The 21,381-nt window shown below is 42.5% G+C and overlaps 1 protein-coding gene across 6 annotated transcripts in view; it reads right to left on the reverse strand.

Moving 5' to 3' along the window:
* The window catches only part of TACC2 (transforming acidic coiled-coil containing protein 2), a 196,113-nt gene that overhangs the window by 73,290 nt on the left and 101,442 nt on the right, over positions 1–21,381 (reverse strand). The window contains exon 1 of one of the 6 annotated variants that reach the window (XM_019555908.1): positions 16,075–16,516. The exons of the other annotated variants lie outside the window; for them this stretch is intronic. Within the exon in view, the coding sequence (XP_019411453.1) occupies positions 16,075–16,142 (68 nt within the window). The 5' untranslated portion in view covers positions 16,143–16,516. Of the gene's footprint in view, positions 1–16,074; positions 16,517–21,381 lie in introns of those variants that run through there. 6 annotated transcript variants of the gene reach the window in all.

The raw sequence follows: 21,381 nt of genomic DNA on the forward strand, positions 1-21,381 counted from the left end.
GGAATGGAGGGTTACCAGCTACCTCTGGATTAGCTCCAGTTAGCCCTAAGCCAACACTGTCCTATCTGCCTTTGTTACCTCTCCCACAGCAGAGATTGTAGCCAGCAGGTGGTCTGCTAGCTAATGCTGAGAGGTGTCTGTGTAAAGCAGAGGGGAGGGGGGAATCCCTGCTTGAGCAGGGAGTGGGGAGGGGGAAGCAGGGAGCAGGGGGAAGCCAGGCAGACCCTGTTGTACCTGCAGTCTCTGCCAGAGCTTCAGGCAGGGAGCAAAGGGGGGGCAGCTCTCCTGGGCTGAAGCAGACAGCAGAGCCCTGCCCAGCAAGGCATCTGGGATGCTGGGGGACTCTGGTTTAACTTAAACCAAGAAGTGGTCTGGGACAGACATTGTATAAACTGGTTTGACCCAAATCAGTTAAGTCTGATGCTATATTCAACTAGGTTTATCTCAAACCTTTTTCAGCCATTTTCAAACTGGTTTATGTGCACTGAATGTATGTTCAGTTACAGATTTAAACCAATTTCTGATCACTTAAATTGGTTTATGTGTAATGTCTGTCTCTAACACTAGGGTCCAAGGTGAGGTGACACTTCTGACTCAGCCGCTGCTGTAACCACTGCATCTCTTCACTGCCTAGTTACAATGTGGGAACAGCCTCCTGCTGCTGAAATACAGTTAAAGCTACCCATCCCCAGGGAACAGATCCAGTCCATGGACAGTAGATTGCTGACCCCTACTCTAAATCATGTAGAGGAAACAGAATGAGAAAGCCTTGGAACTGAAGGCCCACTGCAAACGAACAGCCTAACACTGATTTGTGTGCAACGTGTGGCAATATCTGAAGGCAAGGCATACATCCTACTACACCAACCACTAAAATGTCCATAGCTGTTGTATCATAAAATTAAGCTATAAATTTAATGTCAGTATTTATTGAACTATTTGTCAACCACTCATGGAAGAAGTTAAATCAGCAAGAGAAGGAGGAATGGTTACAGTGTTCAATTCAGTATTCCTGAAGACAGATTTAGTTGTTCTTATCCTTGAAACCCCATTGAGGAATGAAGTGAGAATATAAAAGCAAAATGAATTTCTCAGTTTTGCTGCCATCATTTTCAGAAACATTAATTGTAAGATCACCGTGCATAATTCAGAGCAGGCCCTGTTACTGAAAGTGGAACTGGAACACAGCTAGTAGAGATACCAGTTCTGTGTCTGATCTAATATGAAGCGATATGGAGGGTAATATAAATAGACAAATAGCATAGTATATGACCAGAATCCATTAACTTTTAAGTAAGCTTTGGATACTCTAAAACCTAAAAGCACTGCAAAACTTTAGCGAGGCACTGAAGAAATGTAAATTAATTTCTATCAAGCCACAATACCCTTTACCTTACCTGTGCTTTTCAATTCTTCCGTGTTATATTATTTTTATATTGATAGATTTCACCTTTTAATTTTTGTACAAAAATATTGAGAGACAGAGTGGTTAGGCCCCTACCCTGGAATCTGGGCTCCTAGCTTCACCACTGGGCTATACCATGACCATGGTCAACTCACTTCAGCTCTGCCTGTGTCTCCTATTCCCTCCCCATCTTTGTTTGGCTCCTCTTATTAGACTATTAAGTCTCATAGGGAAGGACTTTCCCTTACAGTACATTTTTGTACAGAATCTAGAAAAAAAATTGGCATAAGGCTGCAAAGACTTGTGGTTTTCTGTTTTATTTAAGAATATTATATGAATGGTGGGTTTGTTATTAAAAGTTGATACCAAAAAAGTTTATTAAAATGAAAGTACAGAATTCTAACCCAAATAGGTAAATTCTATTTATTTATGTTCAGGCTGTTCTGGATACAGCCTCAGCTTCAAAACTGTCACTGAGGACCCCGCAGCAATTTACTGAGCCTTTTATAGGGATGTAATTAAAGCCAAAGTTGATTTATTGTTTCTAACACAAGATGTGGGTAATATAATAATACAATGCCAAACTAACCGTTATTTTCTTGCATAATATTTACTCACTTGGTGAATTCTAGTTAAATATACTAATGTAGTATTCAGCATCAAAAAAGGCAGTTGAATAGTGTGATTGCTTTCCTTACAAGTATATTGTGGGCAACAAAAGTATGTCAAGTTTAAAAGCTTTGTAATATATTTGGTTAGGGACACACAGGAAATACTGCAAACACTGAGGTAATCTAATTGCTGAAGACATATTACAAATCCTTAGATGCTACAGTAGTGAATAGTGTAGAGAATTTGAAGATGGAGAAATCAAAAAAAGGTTTGACGAATATATGCAGACACATAATGCTAGAGCGAGCCTGTATCCCCTCCCCCACTTTATTTTGATTTAATCAAAATGGCAGAGACCCTCAGATATACTGCAACAATACAGGCAACAGAGAATCTTTATCATACATAGTGAACGCACTGACTTTAGTCTGGCTTGCAGAAGCTGAGGGGACAATAATTTATTAGGTACCACATAAAGCCTTCTGCCCTGCTCCCTCTTCCATCTCCCCTCTTCTCCTTTGGGGACCATTTTCAGTACCAGGCTTCACAGTTATCCTGGGTCAAGAGATGGGAAGGGATGCATACTAGTTGCATGTTACTGGAATCCATTTACAAGATACTTCCTTTAGGGACACACTTTTTGACTATTAACTATTAATGAGCTGTTATACCATTGTAGGGATTTTCAGTGATGAGCCCATCTACTTTACAAATAAATAAGCCCACCAATGAGTCCATACTGTGAAAAAATAAACTGCAAAGCCAGTCATAATGTCTAGACAACAGCGGTAACAAAAGAGCAGGAAGAGGAAATAGCTGAGCAGAAAGCAAAATTAGGTGCCTGATCCTAAGTTCACTTACACTCCTGTAACTTGACTGTCTCATATGGATTGCAGTGACTGATTTGCACATGTGTAAGACCAGAATCAGGTTGTAGAGTATGTGTTTTATTTAAAAAAAAAAAACTATGGCTTTAATGCTCACTAGTTAGCAAAAAGGGAAAATTACCAGTGAACTATTCTATAATGGATTCTGACAAGGGTGGATCCAGTGGACAGGCTGTAGTGCAGGCACTCCCTCACCTCCTTTCCATGGTGTAGATCACATGCCAGCAGCTCCAGCTCCCCCCATTTACAGACAGTTGGGTCCCCTGTTTGTCTGAGGCATAGCTGGAGCCCTGGGCTTGCCGGGGATACCTGGGGGGACCAAGCAGGGAGCAGGTGAGGAAGGGAGAACTGGTCTCCCACCACTGCTGTCCATCGCTGACTGCGGCCGGAAGAAGTCCCAGGCCACTTATGCCCTGCTCCCGCTGGGAGCTGCCAGGCTCAGCGGCAGTGGCAACAGGCAGGTACCAGCTCCCTGTCCCCTCTCCTGGGTTTCCTTCATTAGCCCAAGGGCTCTAGCTACAGGAAGCAGCTACATAGGTTGCAAGGCTGAACCAGGGACAGCAGTTTTGATGGGTGGTCCCCTCCTTTCAGAACCTGCTCTGGGCCAGACAAGGAGCAAGCACTGGAAGGGAGGACCTACCTACTGCTGCCAGGCACCCCATGCAGCCACCAGCTACAATGGGGCAGGAGCAGCTCTTGGGGCTTCCCCTTAACCCAGGTCAGCCAGAGACAGTGGCAGCAACAGCAGCAGGTCGGTCACCTCTTCCTATGCCCAGAGGCAACCCCTGTTTCATAGATTTCATAGACATTAGGGCTGGAAGGGACCTCGGAAGATGATCGAGTCCAGCCCCTTGTCCAAGGGGCAGAAAGTCAGCTGGGGTCATAGGATCCCAACAACATAAGCATCCAAATTTCTCTGGAAGGAGTTCAATATAGATGCATGAACCTGCCTCCGGTGGCAGGCAATTCCAGACCGTGGGGGCTTGGACAGTGAAGAAATTCTTCCTTATGTCCAGCCTGAAATGGTCTTGCAGGAATTTATAACCGTTTGACCTTGTCATCCCTTGGGGCGCTCTGGTGAACAAATGTTCCCCCAGATCCTGGTGGTTACCCCGATAAACTTATAGGTGGCCATCAGATCACCCCTGAGCCTGCGCTTTTCCAGGCTAAGGAGCCCCATGCCTCTCAGCCTGTCGTCGTAAGGTCTGTTTTCCTGACCTCTGATCATGCGTGTGGCTCTTCTCTGGACTCTCTCAAGCATGGAGAGGGGGAGGGAAGAATGGGAGAGGAGGGGAGACAAAATGGAGAGGAGAGGGGCCCAGAGTGGGGTGGGGTGGGTAAGGGAGTCATACTTATATAAAAGTTCCCAGCAGCTGCTCCCATGGGGAGGGGGGAGACCAGGTGGCTGCAGCCATCCCTGCCACACCAGTCCCATTTATCATATGCCTCTCTTCAAAATCCTATGACCACTTATGGATTTAGAGGACCAGATCCTGTGAAACACAGAATGCCCTTGGTCCACTGAAGACACAAGAGCTGAGTCTGCTCAATCTTGCAGAATTGAGCCCTTAATAAGCAATTATATCATTCGGTTTGCTTAGCGATGCCAAGCACTAGCATGTTTGAAAATCAGTGCATGGCCTCTCTTACAGACATGCTTCCCAACAAAAGGTAAGTCTGGGTGTCTTTTTTTTTTTTTTTTACAAAGCCTGATTACCAAAGAACAGTGTTGTTTCATTTTGCCATGGAACAATTTCATTATCACCAGGTTGCCTAGAGTCCTCATTACACAGTGTTCATTTAATATCCGCTGGAAGTCACCTCTTCTTGGCTCCACTTTAAAATGGGACAGAGTTGTGCCAAAACCAGCCACATCTGTTGCTTCCCACATCTCCAGCTTCCCAAACTGAGGCAGATTAAAACATTTCCATAAATGATGTGTCAGACTAGATTGGACTCCTCTGATTATATTAAATTATCCAGATATCGTTATTTTTTTATCCTGCTTCCAGAAACTTCCTGTTACAGTAAATCCCATTGAAAATAAAAAGTATTAGGAGGTTAAACCATGGCTAAACAAGTAAATACTTTTTCTTGTTTTGTCCAAAATATATTCTTGTCCAAACACTCAGCGCTTGTGCTACTTAAGCTGAATCTTCATTTTTCTCATCCCTGGATTTTAAGGAGGAAAATACTCAAAGAAAATACATGCATTTCCTTCCCCAACTGATTGTTTTGCCAAACATAAGTTGTTGAGATATATCATGCAACTATTTTATGGCATGAACTAGAAAACAAACAAAAAATGAATAAATTGCAGTTTTCTTTATTCTTTGTTTTTGTAAAGGCTCCTTGCAAAAAATAAAACCCTGTTCAGCCAAAAACCCATTTTAGTGTAATGCAATTATACAAGAAGTAGTATTGGCATTGATGTGTACAGCAAGCAGGACCAGCATTGGTCTCCAGAGAAGCATGTTAAGATTATTTCAGCATAAATATACCTACAAGACTCAGGAAAACATGGCTTCCCAGAAAAATAATCAATAGTATATTGAAGCTGAAGCTTCCCAGCCCATAAATGATAGTTCATGACAAGCACAAGGTTTAACTCAAGGACATAACGGGGGAAGATAATTCTGCATCACACTTACAAGTGGGTCAGGCAGTGGGTACTACCTTCCTGTTTTATGCATATCCCATTCTCCTTACTGAAAAATCAGGTGAGCCTCATCCTGACCTCCACTATACCAATGTAAATCAGGAATAACTCCACTGAGATATTAACCAGTTATGCCACTGTCAATTCAATGGGATTGAACAAATATGGCCCAATTATATAGCTCTGCTAATGTAACTCTGCTAATTGAGTGGTTTCACTGCTCTTCTGATAGCGTGTAATTTTCAGCCTGTAATCTTGGGACAATTTAGCAGCTAAACTAACATATGAGACTATACATTTTCTCCTTTCGTGATAATAGAAACGCAGATGCTATTGACTGCATTTTCAAAGTACTGTTTGGTATTTTAGCTCTGGAGAATACTGGGAGTTGTACATCAAAACCATCATACAAAGCATTTTGAAAACACAGGAGTCTTTTAAAACAGAACACAAAAGAAAACATCTGAACCTCTTGAACAACCACCTCATGCTGTGAGAAAAGGATGGCTTTCACATGGACTCCTTATATTTTGGAAACAGGGTCATTAATTTAATACCGCAGCTGAAGAGATTTAAAGGGACACGGTCAACTTAAAAAAAAAAAAAACACACAATTTTTTCCTTCTGTTTTCCTATTATTTTCATAAGCAGCCTCTTCCCTGTAACAAAATGAGACAAGAGAAAAAATTCTATTTCTTTCTTTCTTTCCCCGCTGTTTGCTTACTTTGTGCGTCTGAAAGCATTTTGTGTACAAGCCCTTTGCATTCTTTCTCCCAGAAAGGTCAGGTCCCAGTTGTGCGTGTTTTTCACACAGCAGAGGAGAAGCAAAAATAGAGAAAACAGAAAGCCATAATGGTAAAATCAATAACAGTGGCTAGGATATGTAGACACAGGAGTACCCAAAACTGCTTTTAACTTATTTTTCTTTGAATTCACTAGACTTCAAGTTTGCTTTAGGTCAAGAGACCCCAGCCCACATATTAAAAACCTCCTTTTGTACATGACATCATTTTTCCTGTGTGTTACCAGCGTACCACTGCAACCCCTCTAACAGCATTTGCTTTTCAGCACAAGCAAGAATATATGAATGATGAAATGAAATGGATCTCCATGCTCTCTCATGTACCATTTTTTTTTCCCTTTTCTTTACCCTGGTTTTATTTTGAATGAACACATCATTGATATTGCAGAGGCAAGACTGATGAATCTGTACAATTTTCCAGCCTCAAATAACTTCTTAGCCCACGTTTCTTTTTCAGTGGAACAAAAGACAAAAGAGCATTTAAGCAACAGAGACTCTTCTCAGCAGCATCAGAAAAAACGTCTTCCGTACAATTCAAATAGCCATACTGCTGTGATATACATAATATAACTGTACTTAAGAGGTGGAAGGAAATCCAACACCTACCTATTTAGGATGCCCCAATATCAATGGAAAATACTCACCAAGAAGGTAGTTAAAGTTTTAATCCAAGTTCCAGGGGCATCTCGTTCATGGTTCTCTGGCTCAACGTGCCATGACATCAAATGGGCTTCAGCAGAGGTACTTCCTACTCATGATGGACACTTCCTACTCATGACGGACACCTTGCCTTTTCTGCTTAGTACCAAGTTTTAATCCAGGAAACAAAAGCCTGTTAACTATACCTTTGCTAAGCATACCAGGTCACTGTTCTACAGTATCATTCAAAGACCTCAGAAGAAAAGAGTCAAGAATGCATTTGGAGCCACTGCCGTAAGTTTTTGTTTCTTTGTTTATTCAAACTTCCTCTTAAATCCTGCCAGGGACAGGCCTCCTATAGCCCACATCTTAGCTCAACCACAGAGTTCAGCAGGCAGCACCAGAAAAGATATTACTGCAACTGCAAGCTGTAGAGATGAGAGAATGAGATCTCTTCTCCATGGAAACTCGCGGGCTCTGGTAAGGATGAAGAGCAGTAGAGTCTGTGATGCAAAATGAAACGTTTCCTTACCAATCTGGCCAAAAGTTTATACTGATGAGTGGCACCTTCCAGGAAGGGGGATCACCCAAAAATAGAAAAAAAAAAGGAAGAGAGACTCCCAATGGCATGCTCAGAAAGCCAAATTCCCTCCAACGTATCCCTGCATGACCCCTTTGAGGTCAGTGAATGCACGGGATGCAGGCAGGGCAGTGTTTGAGCACATAGTCTGTAAACTTCAGCCCTTCATGGCCAATGTGGAAGCAACAGCAAAATAACAAAACTGAGAGCAAGCACAGAAGCAGCCAAGGTAAGACACAGCATCACTACTGAAGCGATATCCCCTAGGTATGCTGGCCAGAAAAAACAATGGCTGCTCCTTTAGTAATTTTGCATCTTCGCAAAAAGGCAGTGCTGCACACTGCAGGCAAAATCACAGTCGTATTGAAGTCTGTGGGAAATCTGCCATTGCTCCAAATGGAGCCAGGATGCAACTCGCAGGTTTACAGACCAGAAACTGCTCCAGTTCTCTCAATAGGAGCTGAGACGAAGCCCTGCTATGAAAAGTACTCACTCAGTGTACCAGTGGTAGATGATTTTGACTGGCAACACATTGGCTTGGACCCTAAATAAAACTCCCAAGAACAGAGAGATATGGGATATGTTTTTGTTTTTTCCCACAGCTTTCTGAGGGGCCTGCACTATGGTAAATATGGTAATTCTCAGGATTCATCACCCCTTTCCATTGCCCCTCAAAACAGAGCGCCCTTCCCCAGCACCTCACTGATGTTACACCAGACCAATAAGCAGCAGGCAAGCTTATTGTGATTTCTGGGCAGATGAACTCGTAAGCAGAGGTTTTCTTTGATCCCAATTTCTTCTGAATTTCAATTAATACCTGGGCTATATTTAACACTAGAAATAGCATCATGCTGTGCAGTGAGAAAAGAAAGAGATTCCTAGAGTCAAAGAAGCTTGCAAATGTGAACGTAATTTTAATGTTAGAATTCTCCTTAATGTGAATCGTGGGAAAATGAAATGGAAAGAACCAGGATTATTATTTTTTTACATCTCGTGTCAAGACAACCAATTGCCTTGATTCTGGGGCTCTTGCTAAGGGGGTGCCGAACTCCCACTCACATTCAGTTGGGTCCTAATGGCCAGATAGATGGTAAGCTGTAACACAGAACTGCAATATGGAAAAGCAACGCTCTAAATGCAGCGCTGCAGAAAAGTCTATGTCAAATGGTGACCTTATTCTCCACATTCACCATGCCTCCAAATCTAACATGTCGAGTGTTCAGACTAAAGCTTCTGATTGCCGATTTTTCCAACTGTAAGGAGTTGGACAGTTGGGTTGGGATCTCTCCATCTTGCACGTTATCCGCGTTAATAAGGATTCCATAGTCCAAGTTAGGTCCCTGGTGATATATGCGTACTCTCCTCAAAGGCTGTGTGCAGTCCTGTCCAAATAGAAGTTGTTACACAGTTCTTTTGATCGCATGCAAGACAAACAGAATCTGCTCATTGTTTCTGCGGTGTTGGTCTTGCAGGGCTAATGGGGCTACATACTTATTTTGCCCCTAAACTCAGAGGACGCACTTCTAAGTAAACATAGACCTCGTTGAGTAGAAATGTGCCATTTTTTCTCGCCACTTTTTGTGATAAAAGTGCACTTCAGTGCTTCTTTAGGTAGTCAGAGGACCCTAAGGATTCACCAAAAGAAAAACAGTCTCCAAAATAAAAACAGAAATGAATCACCTGTTTTCTAGGATTGGTAAAAGTTTGCATTAGATTTATTTTCATCATTCTAATACATGCATGAAACACATTCTGGCCTCTGTTAACCTCTAGGCAACACTTACTGAAGAACTCACCCCACTGATTTTAAAAAGAGGCACATTATGAATCGAAAAGCTTCAAATGGTTTTGAATATAAATGCATACAGGAATATTCTAATATAATAAAGGGCTTTGTCCAGGTGTCTGTCTGTCTGTAACACTCTTGGAGCACGCTGATTGGTGACTGAAACAACCGATCAGTGTGCTCCAAGAGCATTATGGACAGGAGGCAACAGTGAGGTGGAGTGCTGCCGTGACAGCAGGGATGGAGTGGGGGGGTGCATTCACACATATTTAATTTATTTAATAAATATCAAAAGTCAAAAAAGTAAAATCTGTCTGATTTTTTTTTGTTATTCAAAATTCATCCATCATTCTTGATTCACTAGTGTTTAATAAATACCAAAACTCTGCTGTGATGTCAGGGTATCAAAACAAGGGGAATGATGTCATTTTTAATTTTAAGCAGATAGAGTGATTTTTCCATGTGCTATCAAGGGCTACACATTTTTTAAAAAGTTCTCAGGCTTTCCTCTTTCAAGATGCACTGCAAAAAAATGACTCTGATGTAAATCTAAAAAGCAATGACCCCATCTGCACATTGGTTTACATAAATTTAAAACATAAAACTTTTAAATGGCTGAGCTATTTAGCTGAAAGTAGTGGCTATAATAACCATAAATAAATGCCTCTTTCAACAAAACGTCACTACTGTACCTATATGAACTGCCAATATGAATAGTTATATAACAGACCATTATCATTCCAAGGTACCCATTATGGTCTACATGGGAAAAAGAAACACATGATGCATACAGTTAAGAATATGTAAGTTTGCTGAAGAGGTGTATTGTGCTCCTTGATAATAAAGACATTTTATTCATTTGCCTGAATGCCCAGTAAAAGCTTCGGCTAACCATCCTCCCACTCTTGTCCCCCCTGGCAGCCCTGACCTTGATGCAGCTACATATACAGAATGATGCAATACCCTCTGAAGTCAGTAAAAACGTTTCCTCTGGCTTCACTGGGCACTGGATCAGGCCCTCATATTTCAAACCAAGGATGCTGGAATAGAAGGAAAACTTCCTGGAAGGAAGCATGTGGCGTTTCTCTTTTGCCCATCACTAGATGAAATTCTCTTGTGATTTCAGACAGGCCACTAACTAGGAGAGGGGTGGGCAAAACATGGATTTTGTCTGGCCTACGACAGGTCCCTTGGCCACGCCTGTCCCAGGTGCAGGGGGCAGGCTAAATTGTGGTGTGTACAGCTGGCCCTGCTGCCCCTCCGCACGCAGTGGGGCTGGGGCAGTGCAGCAGCTGGTCTAATTCCTGACAGCCCCCGTGGTGGCTCCTTGTGGCTGCTGCTGCCACCAGACCCAACCCCACTGCCTGGGTACCCCAGCCCAACCATCCTGCACCCGCCATCAGGGATGGGACCTGCGCTGGTGGAGCCTGTGGCCAGACAGATGGGATGGGGCGTCAAGTGGGTGGGGAGCAACATCTGGGAGCGGGGCAGGCAGGTGAGAAAGGAATCTCTGGGCAGTGATACTGCGGGGCCCAGGGCAGAGCTGCGATCTGCTGCCTGCACATCCCTGCAATGGGTGCTGGTTTGAAGGGCAGGGGCATATGGGCAGTAGACTGTGCCTCTGCCCTGGGCCCTGGCCCCGCACTGTTACTGCCCCATGATCCCAGCCCTGGCCACATCCACCCATCCCACTCCTGGAGGTAGCTCCCTACCTGCCCACAGCCCCATCCTCTCTGCCCAGCTGCACATCCTGCCCACACAGGTCCCAAACACTCTCCATCGAAACCCCAGGATTGCTGGGCTTTGACATGGGGGGCTGGAGCCCAAGGCAGAGATGCAATCCACTCTCTGCACACTCCTGGCCATGGAACTGGTGCCCATCTCATAGACATGCGGGCAGCAGATTGCAGCTTTGGGCCAGACCCTGACACCACATTATCACTGCCCTGTGACCCACCCTGTGATCCCGGCCCTGCCTGTGCATCCCACTCCCAGACATCACTTCCTGCTGGTCCATGGCTCCATCCCATCTGCCAGGCCCAGTGCCCAGCAGAGCCACTTGGGGAGTTTTGGCAAGCCATTGGTGGGGGGGTGAGGGCAGGGTGCTGATCCAGCCTGCGACAGCTCACCAAAACTGTGTCTCCAGCCCAAATAATTGCCCACACCTGAACTAGAAGAAGCCCCTACTATACTAAATTCATTCCCCTTCAGGGCAGGCTTAACGATTAAGCACAGATCAGAAATTAAGTTGAGGCTACCCCAGAACTTACTACAATTATGGCTACCCCAGATCTTACTACAATTACGAACACAGTCACTCAAATCAGGATCAGTGACACACTTTTGATTTCTTAATAGAAAAAATATCAGTATCACTAGTATATGTTAGCATTTTTGATTGATACAGTCCATGGAAACTATTTTCCTACAAACGTTACATTAACTAGAATAATTTATTTACTCGAAAGCTTTAAGAAGCAAGAGCTACATTCAAAAGGATTTTCCCTCATTAAAAAGAAAAAAACCAGGAAAATTAAATGGTAAATAAAAGTTACGATTTTGTACATCATAAACCTATGCATGAATGCAGGAAGAATACAACACCCAACAAACTAGTCATGTTCAAGCTTTATGTGCTTTTTAGGCAAAAGACAGAAAAAGGCTGCAGACCATGGAAAGAAATACTGAAAAACAACTTGCAGGGTGCCAACATTTTGGCCTGATATCAATGGTCTGTAGCATTTAGTTCCTTTCTTGGAGTCTGATCCAATTCCCAATGAAGTCAATGGGCATTTCACCACTGACTTCAGTAGGAGTTGGCTCGGTCCTTAGTTGTTTCCCCTTGGATTGGCTAAGGGTGAAAATATTAGAGGCAGCATATAGAGCTCCTGTTGAGAGGAAATAACACATCCTCAACCCTTTGGCTCATCAAGGAACAGGATCTGAATGGAGGCTGAGGCTGTCCTCACTGACTACTAGGATGGTGGTTATGATTTATCTCAAAAGCAAGGTGTGGTCAGTGCGAAAGAAAAACGAAAAATCTTTTGAATTTCAAACATTGCTAAGGGTTGACGGGATAAGAAATAAATAAGTATCTGCTAAGACTTCTCTTCCAATATTTATGAAAAGATAAAACAAAGATTTAGAAATATGGTATTAAAAAGAAAAAAACCCAAGTGTATACATAATATGTTAGCAACAGGATCTTCAGCAAAACAAAAATGGCTCTGAAGTGCAACACATTGTGTGTGCATATATGAGAGTGTGTACACACATATACCCAGCATTCAGATATTTATACATAATCTTTTACTCTTATTTTAATCAAGACTATTATTATTATTCTGACTGAAACAAGGACAGGATTTTGCTATCCAGGTGACCACCAGGGTGCATATTACAGCTTGTACAGCATGTGACAGAGCTTAAAATGTCAACAACAAGATCTGGATTACACAACTTTTAATTGTAGCTACCTTCTATTGTCATGGGATTCCCTTGGATTTTTCCCTTTTATCTCATTCAGAATTTTGACCTTCCCTACTACAGGACAACTGTCTAATGCCAGTGACTGAATTACTAATAATCCAAGGCGGAAGCAACAAACTTTAAGCAAAATGAAGACTGAAGCTGTATTTTTTTTTTGATTGAATTAGTTTGGATTCTGAAGTTTTAGTCAAATGAAGAGAGAGGTACAAATTAATAATGCAAAACGTGTGCAAGCCATGCACACATACATACAGACGGAGGACATAAATACTGCACGCTAAATTTTCAACCCATCTTTAGTTATGTTTTCAGTTGATTATGAACGTACAGTATTTATTAGGTGTACATGGAAGCCTGTACAAAAGAATAGCAAGATCACAGAAATGTAGGGTTAGAAGGAAATTCAAGAGAACTTGTAATGCTGCACTGAAAAAGGCTCAAATACACCCTAAACCATCCCCGATGGAAGTTTTGTCCAACCTATTGCTAAAAACCACCAATCAGTAGATTCTACAATCACCTTAAAGACAGCCTTTCTCTTGTTTCACTACAGCAGTTAAAAAGTATGCCCTCATATCCAACTTCAATCTCTACCACTGTAATTTAAACTGATTACTTCTGGTACTTCCTAAGTAGGCCTAGAGAATAATTGACCACTGTCACCTTTAAAACAACAAATTTTTATGTATTGAGTACCTGCCCCTCCTCCCCGCCCAGTCTTCTCGGTTCTAGACTAAACAGACCAGTTATTTCAACCTTCTTTCAAAGGCCATGTTGTCTAAATCATTTTGATTGCTCCTCTCTCTTTCCTTTTTCTACATCTTTCTCCAAGCATGATGCACAAAACTTGGTATAGTACTCCAGATAAGCCCACGCTAGTACCAAGGAGAGCAGAATCCTTGTTAAGAAACCTATCATTTTTAGAGGTTGCTACAAAATATCCCAACGCCTGGCTCTCCTCTCACACTTGCTTGGCATTAGTGAAATGCCATCAGTTTCAGTAACGACTCCTGAATTATTGTGATATAATTGGGTAAAGAAAGGCATGCAGCAAATACGGTTCTTTACCACCTTTATTAAGAGGCTTATCTGATTAAGCAGTCTATCTTTAGCGGTCACTCAAATGCTATGACTGGATGACCATCTACTTCCTCTGCCTGGGTCAGTCAGACATTCAGCTATAAGCACTGTTTGCAGGTGTACGGTACTGTGGGTGCAATTTTCGAGGAGCAAAATGCACTTGCAAAAAGGGGGGACAATCCAAATTGCAGCGAAAAGTACAGTCTAAATAATCTGCAGAGTTTAACTTCATATCCCAGTTGGTATTCACAGAATAAAGCACCAAGATGGTTATTATGTGAACAAGGACCACATACAACCAGGGAGACAGAGACACCTCCATGCTTTAATATCTTAACTTCGTAGCATGTAAATCAGGTTCTTTGTGGCATACTGTATTTTCTTAAACCAATAGTCTTTATTATTGATTTAATTCAAGATTACCAGCCTCATTCACTCCTTTCAAGTATTTCAACAGCTTTCTAATAGCTTATTATCCGAAGGTTACATCTGTTACTAAAAGTAGGCCCTAAAGGATGTTGTTCGAAGTCCATAAAGGCCCTTTTAAGTACAAAGAATTTAACATACAGCTTTTCTATACACAAACATTAGTAAAGGATGCAACAGTCCAGAGTACAAATTAGCCTTTGATTAATATGTTCTCTTGTTGCAACACAGTGACTTATAAAGGCTATGAAAAAACCAGATAAAACAGTGCTCTACTCTGATATCTCTTACTGTCTGATACTTGGGTCAGTGTTAAAAATGGACAAAAGTGTATGTGGATGAAAATGTAATTTAAAAAGGTTGTAAAGCTATTAAGACATCACTTCATTCCTACATACCGTACTATTAAAAGGGAGATTTATTAATGAAATGTTAGCATTACATTAAATAAACTAAATGGAAAATATTTCTCTGGTGTATCTGTACCAAGAACAAAGGCTGTGTAAATCCACCTACGCTTGTATTTTATGAACACAATCATACAGTATCAAAGAAAGGTATCTACAGGGTGCACTGGAATTTTATAATAAATGGGGTAGCTTTGGGCCTTATGAAAGGGGCTAAAAATAAACCCGATCTACTCTTCTATCATTCCCCGTTGATTCTGAAAAGATTCCTTTCTGAAACGCACACAAAATGTTTTAAAAGAGTGGAAAGATGCAAGATTTGCATTAAGAGGAGGAGGGCACATTAAAAAAATAATAAAACAAATGAATGTGGTTGGTTTTAGAGATGAGCTTTTGTATACTAGTTTTTCATGCAACTTGCCTACCCATAAGCATGTCCATGTCAAGTAAATGTCTAAACACATTATTTAAATAGAATCTGTATAATAGAAAACAAAGAATAAAAGAATGGTAATTTAAATAAAATCCATTGGGAGGTTAAGGCCACTTCCTGGTATGTCAGCTTAGTGGTTTATAGGAAAAAAAGGAGTGTTGGCTAATGGAAATAAACAGTACACAGTGAATAAATGGTAAAATTTAGTTTACAAATGGTAAATGGCTTCTTGTTACTGGGTAGCATCTATGCACTTACACTGTATATGCATGCATTCATACATGCAATATAATCTTGATAGTGAGCATTAATTTGGTCACCTTTTTTCCTTTTGCAAACAAATCTATCCTAAATAGTTTGAATTCAGTGTAAAAAGATCTAATGACACCTTGTTCTTATGATTCATCACAGGAAATAATACCAAGACAACAGAGGTGATGCTGACAAAGGTGATATGACCTGAAAAACAATGTCTGTATGGAGAAGGCTGGAAAGGAGCTTTAGAAAACAGTGAAATGCAGATACATGCTGTGCATTTTAAACAGAAACACAGAGGTATTTTTCTTTTTGCCGGAAATTGTCATTGGATTTGATTGATTAGGCATCCAGAACATATAAGGGACAAACATATGCTAAACAGCTACTGCCTGATATAAATGAATTGAGATGGTCAGTCAAATCAAGATGCCCACATGCTATGAAGTATTAAAAAATTAACTCGATTGTCTCTGGCTGAATACAATTACTACCGACAAAGGCCCCCTCATACAAGAGTCATCTTCTGTTAACATGCCGGGTAGGTAAAGTGCAGAAAGGTGGCAGGCCTGGCAGTGCAAAAAGAGAAAGGATCAAAGGGATTCTACACTTACATTGCCTCTGAAGGTTCCCGGTTCAGGCTACTTGTCTGTGCCTGCTGCAGAGACTGCGACCCTCCCATCCTCAGGATGCCCTTGAGTTGAAGCTAGCTGCGAGCAGGGCCAGCTTCCTTGTTAATTCCAGCAGCAAGAAGCCCTGAGAGGTCTGACAGTGTAGGGGCTGCAATACTGCAGTGCAGATGGAAACAGCTGCTTGCATCAGTGGCAGCAACAGCAGAGACACTTTAGCAGCAGCTTCTCTTCTCTGAACTGTTGCCAGGTTTTTCCTTCCCCTGTTCAGATGAATATGGTTTAAAAAAAGGATAAAATAAAATCCCAGCCACTGTGGCAGGCACCGATGTGTTACCAGCCGCTGATCATCAATGGCTCAATCAGCTACAGTACAAGCACCAATACAAACAGGACTAGTGGCTATTGAAACTGGCTTAAAAAAAAATGAAGACCCTCCCTTTAAGCACATATTGTCAGCTACTGTGGTTCCCTAAGGACCTAGAGGCAGGACCATTATATTGTGTTGACTCAGCTGATTTAAAATGCAAATTCACTTGTGTACTAGATCTCGTGTGTACATTTCCCTTTAATAGTAAGCAGGTTGCATATTTCAGAGTGACTCAAGCAGAGAGGATTCGTATGGATGATTTGGGGGTTTTTTTATTCCAACAAAAGGAACTCATCCCTCTTGCACAAATGGAATCTTCCATCAGGAAAGTAGGGAGAAATGTCATGAGCAGCCAAGGTAAACAAGGCAATGTGTGCGCTTTGGGGAGCAGCTTGATCCAAAGATATGGCTACAGCTAACCACTTTGCTTCTTGCCGTGGGGGAAGTCTGTCCGGGGGCTAAAATATTCTGCCAAATGATAAGCTGGAGAAACTTTGGGGATGGTGCTGCTCAAAGGAATTATGCTATGCGATTCGTAAAAAGACTCTGTGAACTGAGGGCATTAAAGAGCAATTCAAAAATCAACGGAGAAGTTTACCCTTTTGCTACAGCAAAGGGTCCAGGGATATCGTGGGGAAAAATTTCAGCACGCAAGCCGGGAGGCCTGGGTGCCTCCACATGACCATATTTGGCGAACAAACGGATGCTTCATAAACAAATTACATTTCACAGCTCTCCAGGAGCAGTGTCACCGGCAGTGCCATGGGACCATCTATGTTCAGAACAGGGCTGCTAACTCCGGGTCTCAAATGCCTTGAAGCTACAGGCTAACCTCAGATAAATGGAGGGCAGAAAGGGGGGACAGATCGGGAGGGGAGAAAAATCAAAAGATCAGGCACACATAACAGACGCATTAAATTGTCCCAACTTAAAAGCAATTACCATGTATTTCTTTTAGATCGCAATAAAGACCTAACCATGCACACAAGACTTAACTGGTGGATAATTTCCGTATGTTTTTTAAAAAAACGGAGACTCCTTTAGAGCCTGTCAAGCCTACAAAAATAACCGACCATTAAATGTGGCTTAGTTCTGTGCGAAAGGATAAAAGCATGCTGTACAGCACTTCAGGAACTGGGGTTAAAACAGACCAACAAGGCTTTAGTTGCTACAACTTTAAGAATAATTAACAGCAACACTTAGCATTTGTGTGGAGTTACTCATCTTCAAACGACTTTCTAAAGTGTAACTACTTCATCTTCATAATGCTGCAAATGAAACATATGTGGCTCATTTTATTTTAGATAAAGGAAAAGGAAATGAGACACAGAAGGTTAACCCCAAATGCTGAAACTGGTATCTAAGTTGATATCCTTTAACTGTGAGGTAGAAGTTAAATATCAGAAATTAGGAGACAACTTTTCAAACTTTGGTCCGACTTGTTTTCCCCACAAAGTAAAGCGCGTGTCAATGTCAAACACGATACTCAAATTTAAGACTCTGACGTCTGGCCTAGTTTCCAGACCAGTGGACCATTTGGGACACAATAAGTAGTTACAGGTCTTTAGAAATCATATGCTGTGAATGAGAAACTATTTATATTGTTTAATATTCCTTTATATGTTTACATGCTTGATACTCTAGCCTCCAAAGGATCAGCATCACCTAATAAAAACATGGCATAGTTGTGCTAATATTTAACAGTAATATCAAATATGCAGCTATCAAATCGGGAGTGTTCCCAATGATGTGCAACATGGAATTTCAAGATGGCAGTGAAAAGGATTTACTTCAGCATTAAATGTGAAATTAAGTTAATGACTCTGGCATGTCAGTCTAACACAGGAAGTAATAGAAAGCCAGCAGGCTAAAACTGTGTTGCTGTTTTTGGAGTACTCTGTTATGTCGAGGCTGTCACTCAGTGTCAGTTCTGCACGCTATTTTTATACCCAAGTTACTGGTTAGCACTCATTTGGATGCCATAAGAACTACCCACTGTTTCTTTTCCTTTTTTCTTTCTATAATGGGTGATAGGAAGAAAGTAGACGAGCTTATCTAAACAAAAACCGAGGGGGAGGGAGGGGTTATCGGCTCACCGGTTATGCTTCAGCAGTTCTTCGCAAAGCAAAAGGGACAATGGGAAGTATGTCTTCTGCTAGTGGTGGAGAAGTGGAGGATTCCATGCCTTGGTAAACGGAAAATTAGTAAAACACACCTTGAAAATGTGTTTCCTACCTACATCAAGTTTCAAGTGTATTACCAAGTAAATGTATTAGAGGTAGTTAGCTGTGCGAGTCTGAAATTAGGCCAAAGGCAGGGCAGTCTGTCACCTTATAGCAGAGGGCTAGGTAAAATATGGCCTGCCAATTGATCCTATCCAGCCCGCCAGCTGCTGCTGGATGCCTGAGGAGCAAGGGCTACGTCCCACACTTGGCCGTACCCCCTCATTCAGCTTTCTGTTGGTGCCCGATGCAGCGTGCCAAGTAGCTGGCCCACCCACACGCTGCAATGAGCCACTGCCACCGCGGCACCACTAGGAGGTGGGTCTATGCTGGCTGCAGGAGAGGGGCTCAGCTTGGGGCAGCTGCCCCTGATTTTTCTGGTGTAATATGGTGGCAGCAGCTTATCACAGTGGGAAGATGGGCAGGATGGCTACTCAGCATGCTGCATCGCACCCCGTCCTGTATGGGCCTGGATGCTGGCAGCCATAGTGCCGGTTCCATGCAGAGCCAACAGAAAGCCGTACATGGGGGATGGATGCAGGGGGGTAGAGACATTTGCGTGCCACACAATCCAGCCTGGTCCCGGCTGTGGCAGAACAGAGTGGTGTGCAGCACAGCCCTCCCTCCTTAGGCTTTCAGTGGTGGCCAACATGCCAGAGAGGATGAATTGCCCTCTCCTCCCCTCCCCCCACTCTCAAGAGCTCACCAAAACTCATTAAGTGGCCTTCCAGCCCAAATAATTGTCCACCCGTTATAGCCTAACCTGTTCAGAGAGGCATGAGCTTTCAAGGGCTACAGCCGACTACATCAGATTCATAGCAACTGATGAAGAAGGCTGTAGCCTATGAAAGCTCATGCCTCTCTGAACAAGTTAGATTATACGGTGCCACGCTGCCCTGCCTTCTGTATAAATGTATCGTCATGCTTAATTTGGACCGACCATGGCAAAAGCATGAGATAAACATTAACTTATGCTACAGATTTAAATCACACACTGAGCGGTGGTGTGGATGACAGAGAACAGAATATTTCTCCCATTCCCAGCATACCAGTATGTCAGGACTCTTTTACCAGCACTCACCAGTCTGGCCAACACATTTGCTGAAATTCAGTAAGTTCAGGGTCTTGGTTTGGCTGAAATTCAGCAAGTTTTGAGGTGTGGTCATGCTTCTGGCCTACCTGAACATCTAGGGGTTGCACCCTGCTCCCATCGGAAGCAGCAATAAGGTGCATTATGCAACATAACCCCTCAAATCGGTCTGCCTCTGTACCAACAGCATGACTCAGACACCAACTGTGAGGACAGCTCCCCGTCATCCACCCTTCTACTTCCAGAAAATACAGGATTTTGCCCTGAACTCTGAGAAAGAACTTTCTAAGCAATTTGGGTGCACCTTAAAAACAGAGGGAAAAACCTATAGTGGTCATGCAATCACTGAGTGATAACAGCTGGAAAACTGGGGTCCATCCTGTGGCTCTGCTTTTAAAAGCATGATGAAAAACTAGAAAAGGGCTCAAAAGAGAACTGTTTTGAAGTCTGGAAAGCAAGCTTATAATCAAAGATAATGAGCACAATATATTCTGCTTATCAAAGAGATGTTTAACAATGGATCTGATCATGGTCTTTAGGTATCTGTGTAAGAAACAAATATTTGACCAGCAATGCAGGGGACTTTAATCAAGCCCATGAAATCAAAACATCATCTATCAATGGAAACTTAAATTAGGAAAAATAAGTTGGCAATTATTTGCAAACTTATAACAGTAACTAACCACCAGAGCTGTTTACCAAGGGAAATATTTAATCATTTGAAGTCTTTAGACTGAGACTGGATTTCTTCTGAAACAATACAGCTCATCTCAGCTACAAATTACTGGGCTTGAAAGAGATTGGTTCTGTAGTAGGACAGCATATTTCTCTTCCATGCAAGAAACGCTAGATGAAATTCTTTGGCCTGTATAGCACAGGAAATCAGACTATATAGTCCCTGTGAAACTGTTAGTCATTCAACACTGGGAGGAAGTTTGGGGAGATAATCTCATTTCATTGCTGCTGCACTCAACTAAAATGTGGAGTCCTGAATCTATTCCAGGTGTGTTCAGCTCCTACCCCTTGGGCCAAATCCAGCCCAAAGAATTCCCCACAGGTCAGGAAATCTGGCAGTGTGGGAGTGGTGGCAATTAACGCTGCTCCCCCTCCCCTCTCCGCTAGCCCTGCGTGGCTAGATCTGGGCCAGACCTTTGCCAAGCAGCTGGATTAGGCCCCAACCACACCAGCCCCATTTGCCAGATCACGGCATGAGGGATTGGCCCATGGATGGACCTGGCACAGGCCATCTGACCTGCAAGGGAAGAAGGCTGAGCATCACTGATCTGTTCTAATCACGCTAAGCATCCTGCCTCTCCTATTCTCTTCCAGTTCTCTGCCACTTAGCATAGCCCTATTAAAGAAGCTAAAAGAGCAATGCAGGCCTTACTTATCTCCTATTTTTCTGTGGGAGATGAACATCATGGTCATAAAAGACTGATAGCCTTGGAAACCAAAGTTCAGTGTACAAGCAGCAATGCAAGACTTTTTTACATCCTCCCCATGGATGTGCAAGGAGCAGCTCCGCCGTGAGAGGGAAGCTTAGTCTCCCCCTCTCTGGCCTAAAGCCATCCAAAGGGACTGTCAACAGAAACATCAACTGATACTAAATA

Source organism: Crocodylus porosus, unplaced genomic scaffold (genome assembly GCF_001723895.1).
Source record: "Crocodylus porosus isolate Cpor-Errol unplaced genomic scaffold, CroPor_comp1, whole genome shotgun sequence".
In the NCBI taxonomy this organism is placed as follows: Eukaryota; Metazoa; Chordata; order Crocodylia; family Crocodylidae; genus Crocodylus; species Crocodylus porosus.